This window comes from Eleutherodactylus coqui, chromosome 4 (genome assembly GCF_035609145.1).
Source record: "Eleutherodactylus coqui strain aEleCoq1 chromosome 4, aEleCoq1.hap1, whole genome shotgun sequence".
Taxonomy (NCBI): Eukaryota; Metazoa; Chordata; class Amphibia; order Anura; family Eleutherodactylidae; genus Eleutherodactylus; species Eleutherodactylus coqui.
In genome coordinates, this window is record NC_089840.1 from 36621451 (window position 1) to 36640730 (window position 19280).

At 46.7% G+C, this 19280-nt stretch overlaps 1 protein-coding gene across 1 annotated transcript in view; it reads right to left on the minus strand.

Annotated features, from left to right (window-relative positions):
- The window catches only part of LOC136625219 (homogentisate 1,2-dioxygenase-like), a 34647-nt gene extending 16281 nt beyond the window's left edge, over positions 1 to 18366 (minus strand). The window contains exons 1-5 of the mRNA XM_066599257.1: positions 18211 to 18366; positions 5156 to 5227; positions 4378 to 4466; positions 3949 to 4054; positions 1813 to 1863 (exon numbers count right to left, since the gene is read on the minus strand). Coding sequence (XP_066455354.1) covers positions 1813 to 1863; positions 3949 to 4054; positions 4378 to 4466; positions 5156 to 5227; positions 18211 to 18225 — 333 coding nt within the window. The 5' untranslated portion in view covers positions 18226 to 18366. The remainder of the gene's footprint in view (positions 1 to 1812; positions 1864 to 3948; positions 4055 to 4377; positions 4467 to 5155; positions 5228 to 18210) is intronic.
- Positions 18367 to 19280: the final 914 nt, after the last annotated feature.

Below are 19280 nucleotides of genomic sequence, written 5' to 3' on the forward strand. Positions count from 1 at the left end.
TGACCCATCCTCATGATGGTTAAATCAATAGTTAATCAGCGGGGGTCTGCTGATAGAGATTCCCGCTAATCAGCTGATTGTTCTGCCAGCTGTTAGTGCAGTGGGCTGAACATCATCAGTGGTCAGGGCTGGAAGTGTAATAGATGGCTTCATTTACATTGAAATCAGTGAGAACAATGACCCCTACTGAGCTTCCCACTCTGACCACAATAAGGAGCCAGAAGATTAATAGGAGGCATTGCTCCCACTGATTTCAATGTGAATAAGGCTGCATTCCCACGAATGTATATCGGCTTGGTTTTCACACCGAGCTGATATATGTCCTCCTCATCTGCAGGGGGAGGAGGATTGAAGAGCCAGGAGCAGGAACTGAGCTCCCGCCCCATCTCTGCCTCCTCTCCGCCCCTCTGCACTATTTGCAATGGGGAGAGGCGGGGCGGGGGCAGGGCTAATTCTTCCCACTTAGCACCGCCCCCATCCCACCTCCTTTCAGTGCAAATAGTGCAGAGGGGCGGAGAGGAGGCAGAGAGGGGGCGGGAGCTCAGTTCCTGCTCCTGGCTCTTCCATCCTCCTCCCCCCCTGCACATGAGGAGGACATATATCGGCTGGGCGTGAAAACCGAGCCGATATACGTTCGTGGGAATGCAGCCCACAGCTGTCTATTACAGTTTCAGTCCTGAACACTGATGTGGATGTCTGGCCTACTGGCGGATCCCCACCGATCAACTATTGATGACCTATCCTGAGAATAGATCAGAATTAGTATTAGTAAATGTCCAGAATATCCTTTTAAATTAATCCTCTATCTGCAGATTATGGGATAACTAGCCAGTTAGAGTGGGTCCCAGCGGTTGGACCCCCACCGATTGCCAAAATGGGAGGAAGAGGGGTTCTTGTGTCCCCAGAGAGACTGGCATAATTTATGGAGTGGCAGCGTGCATGCTCAGCCACCACTCTATTTATTTTAATGGGAGCCCCGAAAGTTACCAAGAATAGTTCAAGTGCTGGGCAATCTCTGGAACACTGTGAAATGAATAGAGCAGTGGCTGAGCAGGTGCGCTACCACTCCATTCATTTTGCTAGTCTCTTGGGGAATATGGGACCTCCCTTCTAGTGAGCGGTGGGGGTCCCAGCAGTCAGACCCCCACCGATCAGCTAGTTATCCCCTATCCTGCGGATAGGGGATAGGTTAATGTCACCAAAATACCCCTTTAGTTGATAAAATTCTTGCTAGCACACTAGGGGAAGCTCTCTACATACAGATTTATACATCTAGCAATGAGTTCCACAGAACTGTGTAAATCCATATACAGAGCGTTCCTCCTAGTGGTGATGACTCCCCAATGTACATGGGACGCTATGAGTGTAAATGTGCAAATGGGACTATGATAAATTTGAAAAATGTAAGGTATACATGTCTTAGAGGCCCTTCGGTACTGGAAGAGAGGAGTAAGTTGGTATGAACCAGCAGGGGGCTCAATTTTGGTTTTGCTATGAATTCCCTTTACTTTAAATATATCCCCCTGATAGAGATATATGTACCACATATAGGACTCAGAGGCTTTTATAGGACCTGAGCAGTGCAGGAGACCCCAGGACAGGTTCCGCCATCCCCTCCATCATATGCTCTACAGCATATGCTAGCAAGGAATACAGGTAACATTCCAAGGCACCATATTGGCTTTAAGGGACAGTTAGAAGGGGCAGGGAAGGATATTACTGGGGATTCAGTGGTGTCATCCAGACAAGAGGATCCACCCCATTAGGATTTTTGCTTCTTCATCTTTAATGCTCTATACATAAATGACTCACATCCACAAAGTCCTGCTTCTTCTCCCCAACCAAAAAAGGCTTCCACAGCATCTGCAGACAAAACACAAGCGGGTATTATTGTCTCTCAGTGATAATAAAGGCAGATGTTTCTTTATTGTTTGTATAGAGATCATCACTCTATGAGGGGCACATCCTCTGCATAGTTATGATGCCTGCAGTCTCCACTAGAGGGAGCTCATTGCATACATTATGGTAGCAAAACTCCATATTAGCAGTATACGCAGTGAGCTCCATCTAGTGGTGCTTCACGGAAATGTTAATTGAAGGGGCTCTCTGGGACTAAGATATTGATGATCTATCCTCATGTTAGGTCATTAATATCTGATAGTGGGGGTTCGCTGCTTGATATCTGCCCTGATCAGCTGTTTGAAGACATTGCAGCACTCTTCTCATGCATGTGACGTTCATCAGCTACATTGCTTAAGAGAAGCTCAGTCCCTGTAAGTAATGGGATTAGGTAGCTATATGGGGCACAGTCGTCACTTCAAATAGCTAATCAGCGGGAGTTCTGAGCAGCGGACCCCCAGTGTTCTGATATTGATGCCCTGTCATGAGTATAGGGGCCTTTCACATGGGATGGGATTAGCCTGTACTAGCATCTCTGCATCACAAGGTTATCCCTATGGGACTTGAATTCCGCAGCTGTTAAAATCCGCACGTCTTTACTTTACAACCGCAAGATAGTGGAACAAAGCGACAACAATTTGGTCTACTTGCGGCTTTTATTTGTGCACATGAGAAGTTGATGATGCGCGGATGTAAAAAAACTCTGCACACATGCAACAAAAACGCACGCAACACACAAATGCACATTAGCATACGCTCGTGTGACTGAGTCCTTATTCTAAATCTGTGCTGGGGATTTGGAGCTCTGTATCAGAAAAACACCACATCAAGGAATGGACCTGAGCACAATTTTGGACCTGTATCTGGCCGCTTTACGCGGTAAAGCAAATCGCACGAGATTTATGCGTTGTGAATATGAACCGCATTCTTTTGAATTTGGTCATATACATAAGCGATGTGGTGCAATGCGGAAAAAAACATTTGCGGCATGTACAGTCTTTGGGCATTCCCTCAGAATGGCTCACCCATTCTTTTTAATGGTGTCGAAAAACACATTGCACTGCATGCGATGTGAGGTTTCCCATTGTCGCCACTTCCCTGAAGTGATGCGGGGTGCTTAGCACAAAAACGCCTCGCATTCACGGGCACATCACTCTTTCCCAAGCGCGATATTGGGCTGAGTTTAACGATATTGGGCCTGATGTCATGCGAAACTAGCCTTAGGCTTCATTCCCACGAGCGCATGTACGCCACGTTTTTACGCCCGAGTGTATATTCGCTACCCATGTGAAGCATTGGTTCTCAATGCATTTGTTCACATGGGCGATTATACGGCGCATAAATACGTCAGCACCGTGAAAGATGGAACATAAGCGGCCAAAATACGTCCGGCGTATGAACGGTGGCCAAAAAGATAGTTCTGGAACTATGTTTTGGCCAATATACGCCAGCGGGTCCCATAGACTCTTATGGGAGCAGGGAAAAAGAAGTCCAACGCTGTGAAAAGCTTGCAGATGCCTCTATATAGACACTGGAAGGCATCCCGAGGATTTTGGCAAAGCAAAGCTGGCCGTGATTGCGGAAAAACGCCCATTCAGGCGCTTATACAGAGCAGGCGTGAAAATGCCGTAGCTGTATATCCGCTCGTGTGGAAGAGCCCTTAGGATGCTATTATACGATTGCTAGCAGTTGCTGCTTGCGCTCGTGTTTTCCTGACAATGGCTGGGCTGAGCCTACAAGTGCAGCAGTGGCCTGGTTATTGGCACTATTACCCAAGTGTTAACAGCACTCCTGCAATAGTGCCCTTACACTTGTGCGCAACCTACCTAACCTATCCTGCAAGTCATTGACCTGGTGGTGACACATCCCATAATGTTCTGCTGCACTAGCAAAGTTATGCCTTTAGAGCCACCGAACAGAACTACATGCTGGAAGGACTAAATCACAAGTTCTAGTAAAGATTAGGGGAGTTGAAAAAATAATCACATCCAACCCTGCACTGCAGGTCCAACTTGAGGAGCAGTTCAGCCCCTTGGATGCGCATCTCACCTGATTAGGGTCCGGCTCCACTTCATCCCAGTTATGTGTCAGGTGCTTTTGCTCATAAGGCTCAAAGGGTTTATGGCGGACAGAAGGCAGAATACGGTAAAGCCAACTGAGGACATGAAAAATGAGAGGTGACTACTATTATAGTAAATACATGCAGTGTTTGAGATGCGGCTTCCAGTGACATAGTATATCATCCTGTAGTAAGCAGGGCAAGTATATCATTCAGGACTATAGGCGAGATGGGTGACAATCCTTGTGGTATTCCGGTGGCTACATCAGTTTTCACCCAACTTTCCTAACAGATATAACTAAGCAATGACTGGATAGAAAATATACCAACCCAACAGAAGAGGACGGCCCAGGGCTCGTAGTTATGGAATGGGAACGTATTTTAATTAGAGAACCGTCCCCCAAGTTTCTTCCACTTACCTTCTCTTATTGGAGCTTCTGGGACAGGTGAATGCAGATCCGGATATCTGCTCTGCGTACAGACCATACGGACAGACCTGGGGGTTATTCTGAAGAGCAGGAGACAATGAGTTCTGCAATTTTGTGTTTTAATTTCCTGCCATTTTTCAAGACTTCTGCTTGCAGTTAGTGAATGAGAGCGTTCATTATTTACATCCAGAGTGCACAACATTCTCTCTCTTGTGGTAGAACTAATTAAATAAATCAGGCGCACATGAAATAACGGCAAGCAGAGATCTGGAAAATGGAAAGGTCTTAAACCTTTCATTTTTTATTTAGGGGTCATTCACACGGACGAGAATCTCACATGAGTTTTGTGCGCTGTGAGACGCACGAATATGAACTCCATTTTTTTTTAATGGACTTATTTACATGAGTGATTTTTTCCCTTGCAGTGATGCGATGCTGCATGGAAAAAAATTGCAGTGTGTTCTTAGTTTTGCCATTCCCTCAGAACGCCTTGCCCATCGTTTTCAATGGGACCTTAAAAGACATTGCATGGCACCCGCATGCCGTACGATGTGATGCTTTCCATTGAAATTGCAACTTGACAGAAGCCATGTGAGGCGTTTTTGAATGAAAAACACCTTGCATCGGTGTGAAACACGCATGCTGGCAAGTGCAATATTGGGCAGAGTATCTTGGCCCAATGTCGCACTCCCCGTGTGAATGTAGCCTTACTTATAGATAAGTCCTGCCATTGATTATTCTAAATTATTACACAGTTTATGATACTGACCTGTCCCTCGGGTAAGGCACCTGGGCATCGAGGATCTTCAGAGGAGAATTCATTGCCAAATCCGGACATGTACTGGAAATCAGAAACAGAAGGAGATGTCAGAAGTGGGAAGGCATATGTTCCAAATCCCCTGCATTCCTTCATTAGTTACATCATAACATTCTGTCAGCTATTACCACTAGAGGGAGCTCACTGTATACAGATTTATACAGCCATGACTAGGGGGAGCTCACTACACATAGAATTATCAGTCATTACCACTAGATGGAGCTCACAGCGTACAGATTTATACAGCCACCAATAGAGGGAGCTTACTATATACAGTGTGATACTGCTACCCCTAGATTGAGATCACTGCATACAACAACCACTTGAAATATAAGCTATACTGTCACCACCAAGTTTACTATATAGATACTACTAGGCCCTAGGGGAACTCACTGTACAAGGTTTTATACAACTACCACTAGGAGGAGCTTATTGTATATAATTCCATAAATAACCTGTGCAGAAGACTGTGGAAGGCGGGGTGTCACCCATTATTTGGAAACAATAGAATATATAGGTGTATGCTTGCAAGTAGAATGGGGAATAGGTTCCTATGGATCTGGTTGACGTTTTTGAACTGCTGCACCCAAAGCAGAAAATTCATGTTGGGTGCTTTTACATGTAGCTGCAACAAATCAGTGCAGATCCATAGCAAATTGCACCTCATCAAATGGCACAGATTTTGCTGCACATGTGAACACACGCTAAATCTAAAATTACAGGAAAACACCATTATAACTGACAGATACAGCGAAAACCAAATGATCGGACTCGCCTATTCCCATATCTTACATGCATGGCCACAGCCAAAAAATAAAAAACTCAGTCTAGTATTCATTATAAAATCCTCCGTACCCTTAATGCAAATCTATTCACCCCTCACCCTCACCCCCAGCACAGCGCAGCAAGGTTTATTGCAATGTAGCAGAATAGACGGATTTGTTTTTTAGGGGGTGGGAGAGCAAGAATAAATATATAGTGAGGGGAAAAATGGCATGCAAAGGAGGTGGGGAGGTGATTGATAGCTTAGGTTTTGGGTGAACTCCAGCGGGTGCTTTTAAGGAGCTCCCAGGTGATGGAGGACAGTTCTACCAGGGGTAAAGTGTACGTGAGCCTTTGGGATATGTGCAGCAGGACCCCATGACAGGTATAGCTTGGACAGCCATGAAAGTGTATCAGAGGGCTGGCAGGAGGGTGGGCACTGTTGTCGCAGGTGGGCATGTTTACCCTGCTACAAGGGTAAGGTTAGAAGTGGGGAAAGATGAGAGCTGTCAGGATAGGTCAGGCTCTTTAGGGTCTGTTTACGGTAAGAGATTGCTCGTTTGAATGAGCAAAGGACGTCAGGGTTGGCTCACTTGTTCAGGCAGCCTCGGTTGTTTGCTTGGGCAGACTGTTCATACAGGCAGATACGTTGTTGGCTTGCGCAAATGAGAAATCGTTCAGTCTTTCATTAATACAGTGAATGAGATCCACTGAACGATCGGCATTAAACCAAACAATGCGTAAATGAGCCAACGATTATTTTTTTGCCTGCAAAAAATGTACAAAACGTTAACCATTTATTATTCATAGTTCAATTATTGCCTGAGTTTACACTCATTCACTTTCACTCATTTGAACGATTTTTTGAATGATAATCAGTCATGTAGAAGAACCTTTATACAGTATTTATTGGGTTGGTGTCCTTCACCCAGCAGCGGGCACATTGCCACCAGTGCTGTGCGCTCCATCAGGACTGTCTGCCAGATAAAGCTGCTGAGTCATAATGTGTCAGGTTCCTTCCACATCTGGGAGATATTACTGCAACATCTGGAGGGGGAGAGGTTAGAATAAAGCAGGAGGAGGGGGTACAAGGAACGAACAGTAAGGCTATGGGGCACACAGGCTTATAATGGAGCTCTTCAGTGATGATTGTCATTTACATAAGACAAGACTTAACATTCAGGAGCCTGGAAATGCAGAATATCTGAGACTGTCACCCAGGTTTCCTGAATGTCTCCTGCACCTATTAACCAGACAGAATTAGCACTCAGGAGCAGGGCCGTAACTAGAGCACTAAGGGTGTAACTAGGTGCAGAGATACCTGAAGCCTTACGGGGCCCATAAGGTCTCTTCCCCATATAAGGAAGCCAGTACTGTGAATGGATTACTATAGTTGAGGGGCGCTGTTACAGATCCTGGAATGCGGCTCAACAGCTTCTAGTTTCACCACTGCTCAGGAGCCTGGGAAAGCTGAATGACCGCTGTTATGGGAGCCTAATGTTAGTTTTATTGGTTGTCACTTAACTTTCCCAGAAACTGATAGAAAGTTTTGCAGGCTAAAAGAAATGCTTCTTGCTTATAAGGGAAATGCGACTAGTCTTAGGGTGGATTCAGATAACCGTATATCGGCTCGGTTTTCACACCGAGCCGATATGCGGCGGCCTTGTCTGCAGGGGGGGGGGGGGAGGATGGAAGAGCCAGGAGGAGGAACTAAGCTCCCACCCCTTCCCCGCCCCTCGCCACTATTTGCAACGGGAGGGGGTGGAGCTAAGCAACAGGACTTAGCTCCGCCCCCACCCCACACCCTCCTATAGCGGCAAGGGATGGGGAGGGGGTGGGAGCTCAGTTCCTGCTCCTGGTTCTTCCATCCTCCTCCCCCCTGCAGACAAGGACACCGTATATCGGTTCAACGTGAATCCACCCTTATTGTGATGAATGGCGACCAAGATTCATTGTTGACCACGATGGGACTTCATCTGTTGTCACCATGAGGTTCAGTGATCGCGGGGGGAGCAGGATGGACAGGGCTGTCTTAAACTTTCTGCAACATCATCTGTTTGTACCCGTATGTTCATTTCTGCATCAACCCACTCCAAGCTAAACCCACTCTGCTATTCCCCTCTGCTGCTTGCTTGCTGTGAATTGTGTATTTTGCATTTCATCTGTTTGTATCGGTATGTTCTACTGGCTAAATGAAACTTTACTTTTAGTCATTTCTGCCATCCAACTTCCCCAAATGGCATCTTTCACCCATCCTTGTTGAGATGCTCTCCTTATCTAAGAGAGCAATAAATTTCACACCCCCCCCCCCCTACTTTTGATCAGTAGGTTTGCAATGCTAAAGTCAGCTGGCTAGACAATTGGAACCTGATTAGCCACACTCAGATGTTTCCTAGTTGTACCTAAACCTTCACTATAATATCAGTGTAAGCATGTACGCTACGCGAGTGGCTGCCTCGCGAATATAAGCTGCATTAAGTATGGCTGGATGAAGTGTGATGTAGTTTGACCATGGCAGTTTGACAGGTAGGCCATAAACTCTGCCTAAATGCTTTACACTTCAAAGCTATCGCTAATGCTGTCATTTCTGTTCTCATCCTTGCTGTCAGTTTCAGAACTTCTTTCTTGTGCCTACCTCAGGGGCACTCTATTTACATTAGCCCCTCTCTCCTGTCCTCACCTATGCATAGCTCGCATGCAGTCTTTACTTTCTTACTTAGCCTCAACCCCCCTAATACCACTAACAAACGTAATAGTTACCCTTATAAATCTCCTAAACATCTGCTAACCATACTATCTTGCTGTTACTAGCAGCTGGGGATATCTCTCCCAATCTTGGCCCACCCTCCACTGCCCCTAACTATAATCCCCAAGCCCAACTGCTAGCCCATGCATACCCTCCCCTGACTCCTATAAATGTGTGCTCTGGAACTGCCAGTCAGCATGTAATAAACTCCCCACCATCCACGACTTTTTACTGCTCAATCTTTAAATCTGCTCGCTCTCACAGAAACCTGGCTATAGCAGTCTGACACGGCCTCCCCTGTATTACAATGGCCTGCAGTTGTCCCATACCCCAAGACCGGACGACAGGCGAGGTGGTGGAGTAGGTGCTCTTCTCTCCCCAAATTGGTACAATTGGTCATCCCCCCTCTAGCCTCTACCCCCCCCTTTACCCTCGCTCACTTTCCCATCATTTGAGGTACATACGCTATGGCTTTTCCGCCCGCTGTCCATTCAAGTAGCAGTTATCTACCGCCCCCCCAGGTGCTCCTCGCCTGTTTTTTGACCACTTTGCTGCCTGGCTCCCCCACTTCCTATCCTGCGAAATTCCAACCCTCATCTTAGGTGATTTTAACATCCCCACTAACGACCCCATCTCTCTATCTGCCGCTCAGCTTCTTTCACTCACCTCCTCCCTTGGTCTCTCTCAACTCACAGCCTCTCCCACTCACAGGAATGGAAACACTCTGGATCTGGTCTTCCTCCGTCTCTGCTCTGCTTCCAACTTCACTAACTCCCCTCTCCCGCTCTCGGACCATAACCTCCTCTCTTTCTCTGTCATGCTCCCTAACATCTCTCCAGACCCACCTACCGTACCTACAGGAACCTTAAGGCTATTCATACCCAGAACTTTGCTGAATCCCTACAGTCCTCTCTGTCCTCCATCTCTCTCCTCTCCTGCCCCAACCTGGCTGCCGCTCACAACAAGACCGCTCTCAAACATGCCCTGGATGAAGCGGCGCCCCCCATGACCCAAGCCATCCGATGCAGACCGCGGCAACCCTGGCTCACTTCTCAATCACGCTTCATCCAGCCGTGCTCTAGAAGTGCTGAACGGCTGTGAAGGAAGTCACTAATGTCCGCAGACTTTCTCCACTAAAAATTCATGCTCAGAACCTACAACCTCCACCATGCCAAACAAGTCTACTTCACCTCTCTCGTCTCCTCACTATCGCACAACCCTAAACGGCTCTTTGATACTTTTCACTCCCTTCTCAGCCCTAAACCGCAGCCCCCGGTGATGGATCTCAGTGCTGTAGAGCTGGCTGCCTACTTCAAAAAGAAAATTGATGACATCCGTCAGGAAATAACTTCCCAATCCCAGACTAACCCTTACCCTAGTCTTGTCAGTACTGCATCTAGCTCCTGCTCACTGTCTGTACTCAGACCAATGACAGAGGAAGAAGTCTCCAAATTGCTCTTCTTTGTTTGCCCCACCACATGCGCTAGCGACCCTCTCCCCTCACACCTTCTCCGATCCCTCTTCCCGGTGGTTATCTCCCATCTCACCTCTATATTCAACCTCTCTCTGACGTCTGGCATCTTTCCCTCTTCTTTCAAACACGCCATCATATCTCCACTACTAAAGAAGCCAACTGATACGACTGATGCTGCCAACTACCAACCCATCTCTCACCTCCCCTTCATCTCCAAACTACTAGAACGCCTAGTTTACTCCCGCCTTGTAAGCCATCTATCAGAGAACTCTCTCCTCGACCCCCTACAGTCTGGCTTCCGACCCCAACACTCGAAAGAAACTGCCCTTACAAGGGTATCCAACGACCTACTGACAGCCAAATCGAGGGGCGATCACTTCCTACTGATCCTCCTCGACCTCTCTGCAGCATTTGACACTGTTGACCACAAACTTCTCAGTATGCTTCACTCCATCGGCCTAAAGGACACTGTTCTCTCCTGGTTCTCCTCCTACCGATCTAACCACTCTTTCAGCGTCTCCTTTGCTGGCTCTACCTCCCCTCCTCTTCCCCTTGCTGTTGGGGTCCCCCAGGGCTCGGTCCTCGGCCCCCTACTTTTCTCTATCTACACAGCCCTTATTGGACAAACCATCAGGAGATTTGGCCTCCAATACCACCTCTAAGCTGACGTCACCCAGCTATACACCTCTGCCCGTGACATCGCTGCACCTTTCCTCCAAAACATCACCGACTGTCTGTCCGCTGTCTTTAACACTATGTCCTCCCTCTACCTAAAACTAAACCTCTCTAAGGCTGCATTCACACAGGGCGGATTTGCCGCGGCAAATCTGCCTGCGGCCGCTAATCTCGGGGTTAGCCAGCCGTGTGGACGAGATTTCTCAGAAATCTCGTCCGCACGGGACGGCCAATCCGCTGCGGTAAGTCTGGCTGGAACCGCGGCTGCGGCGACCGCAGCTGCGGCTTCAGAATATGCAGCATGTCTATTTTGTTTTTATTTCCGCCGGGGCCGCACTTTCCTCTATGGGAGCGCCAGCCGCAGTGGAAGAGCGAGCGGCCGGGCCGCTTCAAAGCCGCCACGGGTTTTTCCGCGGCGGTTCTGCCGGCGGAAATCTCGCGGTTTTTGCTGCGGCCAAACCGCAAGATTTCCGACGGGAATCCACCTAGTGTGACCCCAGCCTAAAACTGACCTGCTGGTATTTCCACCCTCCACTAACCGACCTCATCCTGACATCTCCATCTCAGTGTGTGGCGTCACCATAACTACCAGACAGCATGCCCGCTGCCTTGGGGTCAAATTCGACTCCGATCTCTCATTTAGCCCCTACATCCAATCTTTTGCCCGAACATGTCAGCTGCACCTCAAGAACATCGCAAGAATCCGCTCTTTTCTCACTGTGGACACGCTAAAAACGCTTATTATTGCCCTCATCCACTCTCGATTATTGCAACTCGTTGCTGATCGGCCTCCCCTGCACCAGATGTTACCCTCTCCAATCCATCCTGAATGCAGCAGCCAGGCTCACCTTCCTGTCCAGCCGCTACTCGGACGCCTCTGCCCTGTGCCAGTCACTGCACTGGCTGCCCATTAAATACATAATTCAATTAAAACTCGCTACCTTCATCCACAAAGCCCTACACAGCGCAGCGCCACCCTTTATTGCCTCACTCATCTCAATCCATCACCCAGCCCGGGCTCTCCGCTCTGCTAACGAGACTAGACTGCGGCCCCCTCTAACTTGAACTTCTCATTCCCGTCTCCAAGACTTCTCCACAGCAGCACCGGTCCTCTGGAACGCACTACCAAAGGCTACTTGGGCAATCCAGGACTCGCAGAACTTCAGGCGTGCTCTAAAAACGCACCTCTTCAGGGAGGCATACCGCATTCCCTAAACAAACTCCTCTGCACGCCGCCTGATAACATGCTCCCTGACTACTGACTGCAATCCCTGCTAGGCACCATCAACTACCCCCTGCAGTCACACCGATTCTACCGTCACACGGCCAAATGTTTGACCATTGTCTATGTGTATAGCATCCCTCACAGTCCACCTCGCCATACCGTGCACACTGCCAGCCCCTTTACCTTCTGTATGACCCCATTACTTGTAGTATGTAAGCTCCTTGGAGCAGGACCCTCACCCATATTGCTTCCATCAGCTGATTACTATGTCACCGTGGTTCTGTAATTTTTGTACTTTTGTCTTTCTGTATTTCCCTAAACATTATTATTAATATCTCTCCAACCTGAAACAGGTGATAACAGGGAGCAATAGATAGTACCGCGATTCCCGAAAATAAGACCAGAACTTAGCTCTGCCCCCTCCCATTGCAAATAGTGGGCGGAGAGGGGGCGGGAGCTCAGCGCACTGTTCCCGACCCTTCCAGCCTCCTCCCCCTGCAGAGAGGGACACACGCGGCCGACCAACGGTCGTCTGAATAAGCCCTCATATTAATTTTTGCCCCCAAAGAGGCACTCGGTCTGATTTTCGGGAAATGGTTTATTTTACTTACCTAGCAGCCGCGGTCCAGGTTCCTGCCTCTGGTCTACGAGGTTCTGTAGCTCTGCCGTGCATTCTACACTGCTCGGCTGTCGACAGATTATTACTTGCTGGTTGCGGGATTCATAAATCCAGCTTCTAGGAAGCAATGGCTCTGATTGGCTGAGAGCAGTGCTCACTGAACCGATCAAAGCCATTGCATTGGTTCAGTGAGCGCTGCATTGATTGGCTAAGAGCAGCACTCGCTGAACCAATCTGAGACATGACTTCCTGGAAGTGGGATTTATGAACCCTGCTACTAGGAAGTGGTGTTCCGTCGGCAACTGTGGAGTGCAGGACGTGTGGCGGAGCTATGGAACCACAGAGAGCTTTGGAAGCAATCCGAACTGTGGCTGCTAGGTAATGTATTTAAAAAAAATAATAATTTAGGTAGGGCTTATATTTCAAGTCTTTTTGAAAATAGCCAAAAATCAAGGTAGGGCTTATTTTGGGGGAAACACGGTATTCACATGCTCTGCAGTAAATTTTTCCGCCTAATCTTTACACACGGCGATTATTGCCTGAGTCATTTGGGTGATAGTTGCCCCGTGTATAGGCGGCCGCTAACAGGGCACTGAGCGAGAAATTAATCACTTGTAAGAGTTTTGGGGTTTTAACAAAATTAAAAACCGAATGACTACCAACCTGTGTAAACAGGAGTTGCTCATCTGTGAACCACTGCCTGTTTGCTGTGAATGGAGGTGAGCAGTTGGACGAGATCTTTGGCCGCTCTGCCTCCTGAACGACTATCGCTCATTTTAGGGTTTTCTTTAGTCAGACTGTACATCCAAATAAGAAAAATGCCCATGTGAGTGTCCGCATTCAAATCAATGTCTTCTATTTTTGTAATTTCAGACCGATTTCTTTTGAAAAATCGCACAGAAAAATCCCCCGTGTGAATACAGCCTAACATGTCTGATAACAGGGAACAATAGATTGCATGCAACTGCACAGTAAGGCCGCCTGTCCACGGGCATAGCGGTATCCCACGGCGGAGCCGCCGCCCGGATCTCGCTGTCCGCCTATCTTGAGGCTCACCGCTGAGAATCCCGGCAATTCACAGCATGCTGTGAATTGTCGGCCACAAGCGGAGAATCGCAATGGTTCTCCGCTAGTGGATGGGGGAGGGGGGGGGGTGACGCTTTTCATAGCAACACTATGGAAAGCTTCAGACAGCGTGATTTACCACCAGTGAATCATCGCCCGTGGACAGGAGCCCTAAGTGGAAAGGCAAGAGGTTTTTAACTTGCTCACAGAATAGGACCCCATAATGCCCCTCTAGCCTGTGCGGGAATCCGTACCCATCAGCGGTCACCTCGTCGTCCAGATCATGCAGTAAACGTGCTAAGGCATTCCCTCAAAATATGAAGCCCCTACACCTGGTCCATGCGCTGCCCCCTTATTTCCAGTGACCTGCCCCTTTAAAAGCCCCTGGGACGCTGCTCATTTCCTGCAGTCCTTTGTGTCAGGCAGGGTGACATTTGCTTCCCTCACAGTGAGAGCTGTGAAATATTTAGCAATGTCCTGCCCCCCCTGCAGGTTAATCTGGTCCCCCTAGCACTATCGGTAACACACCAGCGTACGCCGGCGCTGGTAATCCGGGATCCGTGCAGATCCATCATTTATTTATAAAGGGCAGGGTGCCAGCGGTGGTCGCTCTCCTGCCACTTGCTGACGATTCAGTAATTAATCTGCTCAATAATCCTATTTATGTTTAGAGAAGGATGAGAAGATGCAGAATTAACCCCGGCAGCGGTGACAATGGCGAGACAGGCGCAAATGACCAATAGATGGCAGAGCGCCCACCGCAAATCCTCCAGGATTATTAGTGCTTTGCTGCAAAAGGAAAAGAAAACCATGGCCGGACAGACTGGGGTTTATGAATGGTAGTTTATAGGTGACGGATGCCAACATATGGTGTGAGCTTTTGCCATCGCATGTACTAAAAAAAAAAATGCTATGAACAGACCTTATATTGGTGCACTTGTATATCAGACACTAATGCTGTATATTGGAGCACTGATACTATAATAGAATGTGACATAATATAATACTAGAAGCCGTTGATAAAAGAGTTGTGGGTCTCTTTCTGCCCTCCTATCGGGGAAGTTGCGGCTCTAATAGAGTTAATGGGTGACAGCGACAGGAATGTGACTTGGTTTGAAGTTTGGAGGGCTGACCTCTCCCATGTGTTTGAACATCTGGGCAGATGTTGGATCACCGGTTGTGATTGGCTGAGTCAGGAACACCCCTACTACACCGCCCTCCGCTGCAAAGAAAGTCAACATCAGAAGGCATCAAAGGTCACAGACGCCTTTACAGAACGGCGGACGGCTGCAGAACTACAACTCCCAGCATACCCCAACAGCTACAGTGTGCCCTGCAGCATTCCATCTCTTGTTAAACTATAACTCCCAGCATGCCCATAATACTGTGCATCTCCAGCACCATTTCTTAAATGTACACCGGGTCTGCATACATTTCTACTTTAATTTACATCCCCTTCCAACAAGCCCCGCCCCTTTTAACAAAAGTGGTGAGGCCAATGCAAAACGCTGAAAAGGTTGCATATTTTTGCACAAATCTCCACTTGCGCAAAAATTTGTGACTTTATGGAAAAAACTGGTGTAAAACATTTCATGAACGTCCCCCTGTGGGTTTGCTGTGGTACATAGGACTGCTGGTAATATCACCACATGATCAGTACCTAGTTATAACTATTATTGGTGGTGTTACATAGGACTGCAGATCAAGGTCCTTGTACATGGGCAGATTCTCAGTCCAATGTAAATAAACACCAATCAACAAACAGATTAGTTGGCGCTTGTTTGCTAATGTTTACATAGGCTGAGAATCACAGCTATTGAGACAACGGTTAGACCAGTTCCACACGGGTTATATTCTTCTTTTTCTGCGATTTTTGACCGTCAGCACTTCTTCTTTGACTTGCAAAATCATCACTGCCGCTCGCGATGGTCTAGAGCTTTTTTAATCGCACAATTTTGCCGCAATTTTTTTTTGCGAAAGTTAATAGGACTTTCTAATGTTAAAATCACAAGTTTGTGCATTGCAATGCGATAAAAAGGAGGCTCCATAGGGAAACATGGGAGATAAAAAAAAATGCGCACATTGCAGAATGATAGAGCATATCGCGTTTTTTTGCTCTCACAACATCACATGAGTGAAAACATTGCCAATGGGAAGGAAACCACTGAAAATCTTTGGTTTCATAGTCTGCTTTTTTATTGATTCTCGCAACGCGCAAGTTTCTCGGCCTTGTGAAACCACCCTTAGTGCAATCATTCTTCCCCATAGGGAACATTAAAACACATAATTGATGAGAAAGTTATAGGGCGCTGCATTATACAATGACTAAATGGGTTTCTAGTTCTGTGTACATGAAGGGTAAGGGGGTATTCCCACCTCAGACATTTACATGCACCAGATAAGTTATATTCACACAAGCAATTTTTCATCTGATTTTTGGAAGGAAAAAAAAAAATCAGACTGAAATCGGATGAAAATAAAGGATATTATGTAAAATTGTTTTTATACCCTTTTTTTTTTTTTTAAGGAGACGAAAAGTCAAAGAAAAAAAAATCATAGCACGTCGTATTTTGTTGCAAATTTCAGACAAAAGAAAAAAACGCCTATTCAAGTCTATGGGTATGATTTAAAAAAAATTTATCACACTCATTTGATGTGATCCATTTTATTGCATGTAACCATGGTAACCATAAAAATAGTAGCAGAAACTTTAATTACATCATTTTGCTCATCATGCATTTTTTTTTATTTTACACCCGGAAAATCAGATGCAAAACAGATGAAAATCACATGTAAAAACAAAACACAGAAAAATGCATGGAAATGGGGCCACTTTTTCAGAACTGAAAATACCCACCCATGTGAATACATACCCTTAGCCATACATGTCTCATGCGGGTCCCATTCACCCCTCATCTCTCCACTTATTTCTATGGGAGCGACGGCTCAGCTGATTTTAGGCATTTCCTTGATGCCTACAGAAATAAATGGAGAGAGCTGGGCACATGTGCGGAGATCTCTCCCTTCACTCTCTGTCTGGATGTCGCAGCCACCTCACCAGGCGGGACAGAGGTCGGGTACCCCCGTCCTGGAGATAGGTGCGAGTCACAGACTTGGGACCAACATCTATCAGATATTTATGGCCTAAATATGAAAGATGGGCATTGGGCACACTGCTTTAATCCCTGTATAATGAAAGGTTCTGCGACTGTTTAATACATTTTGTGTTTCAATTCTTCACAGTTTTCAATATTTGTTTGCTGTCAGTGAATGAGAGCACCATTGTTTACATTCAGAGGCAGTAAACTTGTACATACTTGGGCCATGCTCACACCGGTGTTTGTTAAAATGTGGCATTTTACTGCATAGCACATAGAATGTAAAGCACTGATTGAGACATTAGTGATAGTCAGTGGTGATCGGACTGTCTAAACACTCTCCATGAGCGCTAACAGCCTTAGCGGTGACACCAGCACTTGTGCAGTCCTTTAACTGGGAGTCCTCCTGTGTAAACCAGCATGAGTCCTGATCTCAGTTGGGAAGTGGATGCAATGGCATCTAGTCTAGACAATGCTCTATGAGCTAAACACATCAGCAGCTGCACAAATCTCTCATAGTTTGCTACAATGTATCAGTCTAGAGTCCAGGGTGTTTATAACAGGCATTGTCTAGACTGGATACAATTGTATCTATTTCTCAGCTGAGAGCAGCACTAGCTCTGCACTGGTTTACTGCCTCTGAATGTAAACTGTGTTCTTCTTCACTGACAGCAAGCATACTGAAAGTGAGGATACACTAAGAAAAACATTATGTTGCAAAGTTTTGGAACATTTTGCAGATGAAGCCTTGTTTAAAGACAACTGCACCCTGCCCCTTGAACTTCAATCAGACCTCAGTCATGACACCGTGACAATGTAAAAGTAGAACATTTCCTAAAAACACTGCAAAGTTATCCTGAATTTGTGATGATTTGGGCAATCAGTTTAGACCTCCAGCAAAATTCTAAATGGCCACGCAATATTAGAAAAACATCATAGATAATGGCACTTTCGGTGGCATCACAGTGAAAAAAAAGTCACTGGTTATCGCTAAGTGTACTGATACATTATGCCCTCAGCCTCAAGTTCCACTCTATGGCCCCCTGTCCACGGCTAGTGATATTCTGCCACGGGAGAGGAGGGGGCAGCCATGACAGGTCTCCGAGATGAGCCAGGTCCCCAAGATGAGCCTATCTGATAGATAGGCTTACCGCGGAGAATCGCGCCAATTGCAGTATGCTATGCTTTAAAGCCCGCGAGTGGAGAATCGCTACGATTCTCCGCTAGTGGACACCGGCACTGCGCTTTCCATAGTAACCCTATGAAAAGCTTTGCAGAGCGTGATAAATCGCCCGCGGATCATTGCCCGTGGACAGGCAGCCTATAGCCAGCACAGCACTTACTTTGAGCTCCGCCATATCAGGGTCCTTGCTGCTCCACCGCTGCACTCTGCTCTGTGCTATAGATCTGTGCGCTGCAGAGATTTAACCAGTCGCTCAATGTGGATTTCATTAAACACAGGCCGGTTACACAACGCTGCTGTGACTGGGGGAATGCGAGTGTGCATGGGATACTGACAGAGCACATTACATGTGTCCTCTGCTGCCACTGACTTTAACTCATTATCCGCTGTTGTGCATCTTCTCCATATACCACTGAGTAACTTTGTAAAACTTTCATTTAGTGCTTATTCACATGAACGCATTTGCGCTGCATATTACGTGTGCAAAATCTGCATGCACAATATGCAGTGAATAGAACCCATTGCTTCCGGGTTTTTTTTGCTTGTGCTTTTTGGTTGTGCAAGAAAATCCCCAAAAATGGCACATTCTATTTTCGTGCTTATTGCTCACAAAAATAGCACATTAAATTAATTTAATTGCCTTTGGAAATCATTGTGCGCATGCAGAAATACGCAGGGCATACATGCGCAAAAAATATAGTAAAATATGCACAACGCACATCGTGCAAATGCACATGGAAATTCGCACCTATGTGAAGCCGACCTTACTTACAGTATCTTGTACTAATGTTGAGTTGCAGCAGACATATGCTCTACTCACATTCAAAGCTGCATATACAACTCTGTCAGCACAGATTCCAAGTGACAAACGGCAAACACACCTCTAACAACTGAACTACCCTAATTCAATAGATTCTTCAAAGCTTGGTGTAAATGCTGCTTCCCATAATGTACCATAAGATTATACTTTATACAGAAAGTGAACTAGCAAGGGGTATCAGAAACAATTGAGGACGTATATCCTGTAAGCAGGCAATAAGTCAGCAGAACGGTGAATGCAGCTCTGGATGTGGCTGGAGAACAAGATAAGGAAGGCTGCTTTCACATCTGCGGCAGGAGTTCTGTTTTCTTACTCCGCTCAGAAAACAAGAAAGGAAAGTCCGCTAGCCGAATAAGATCCCATTGACTATAATGGGGGTCATTCGGTTTCCACTCAGCTACCCAGCATCC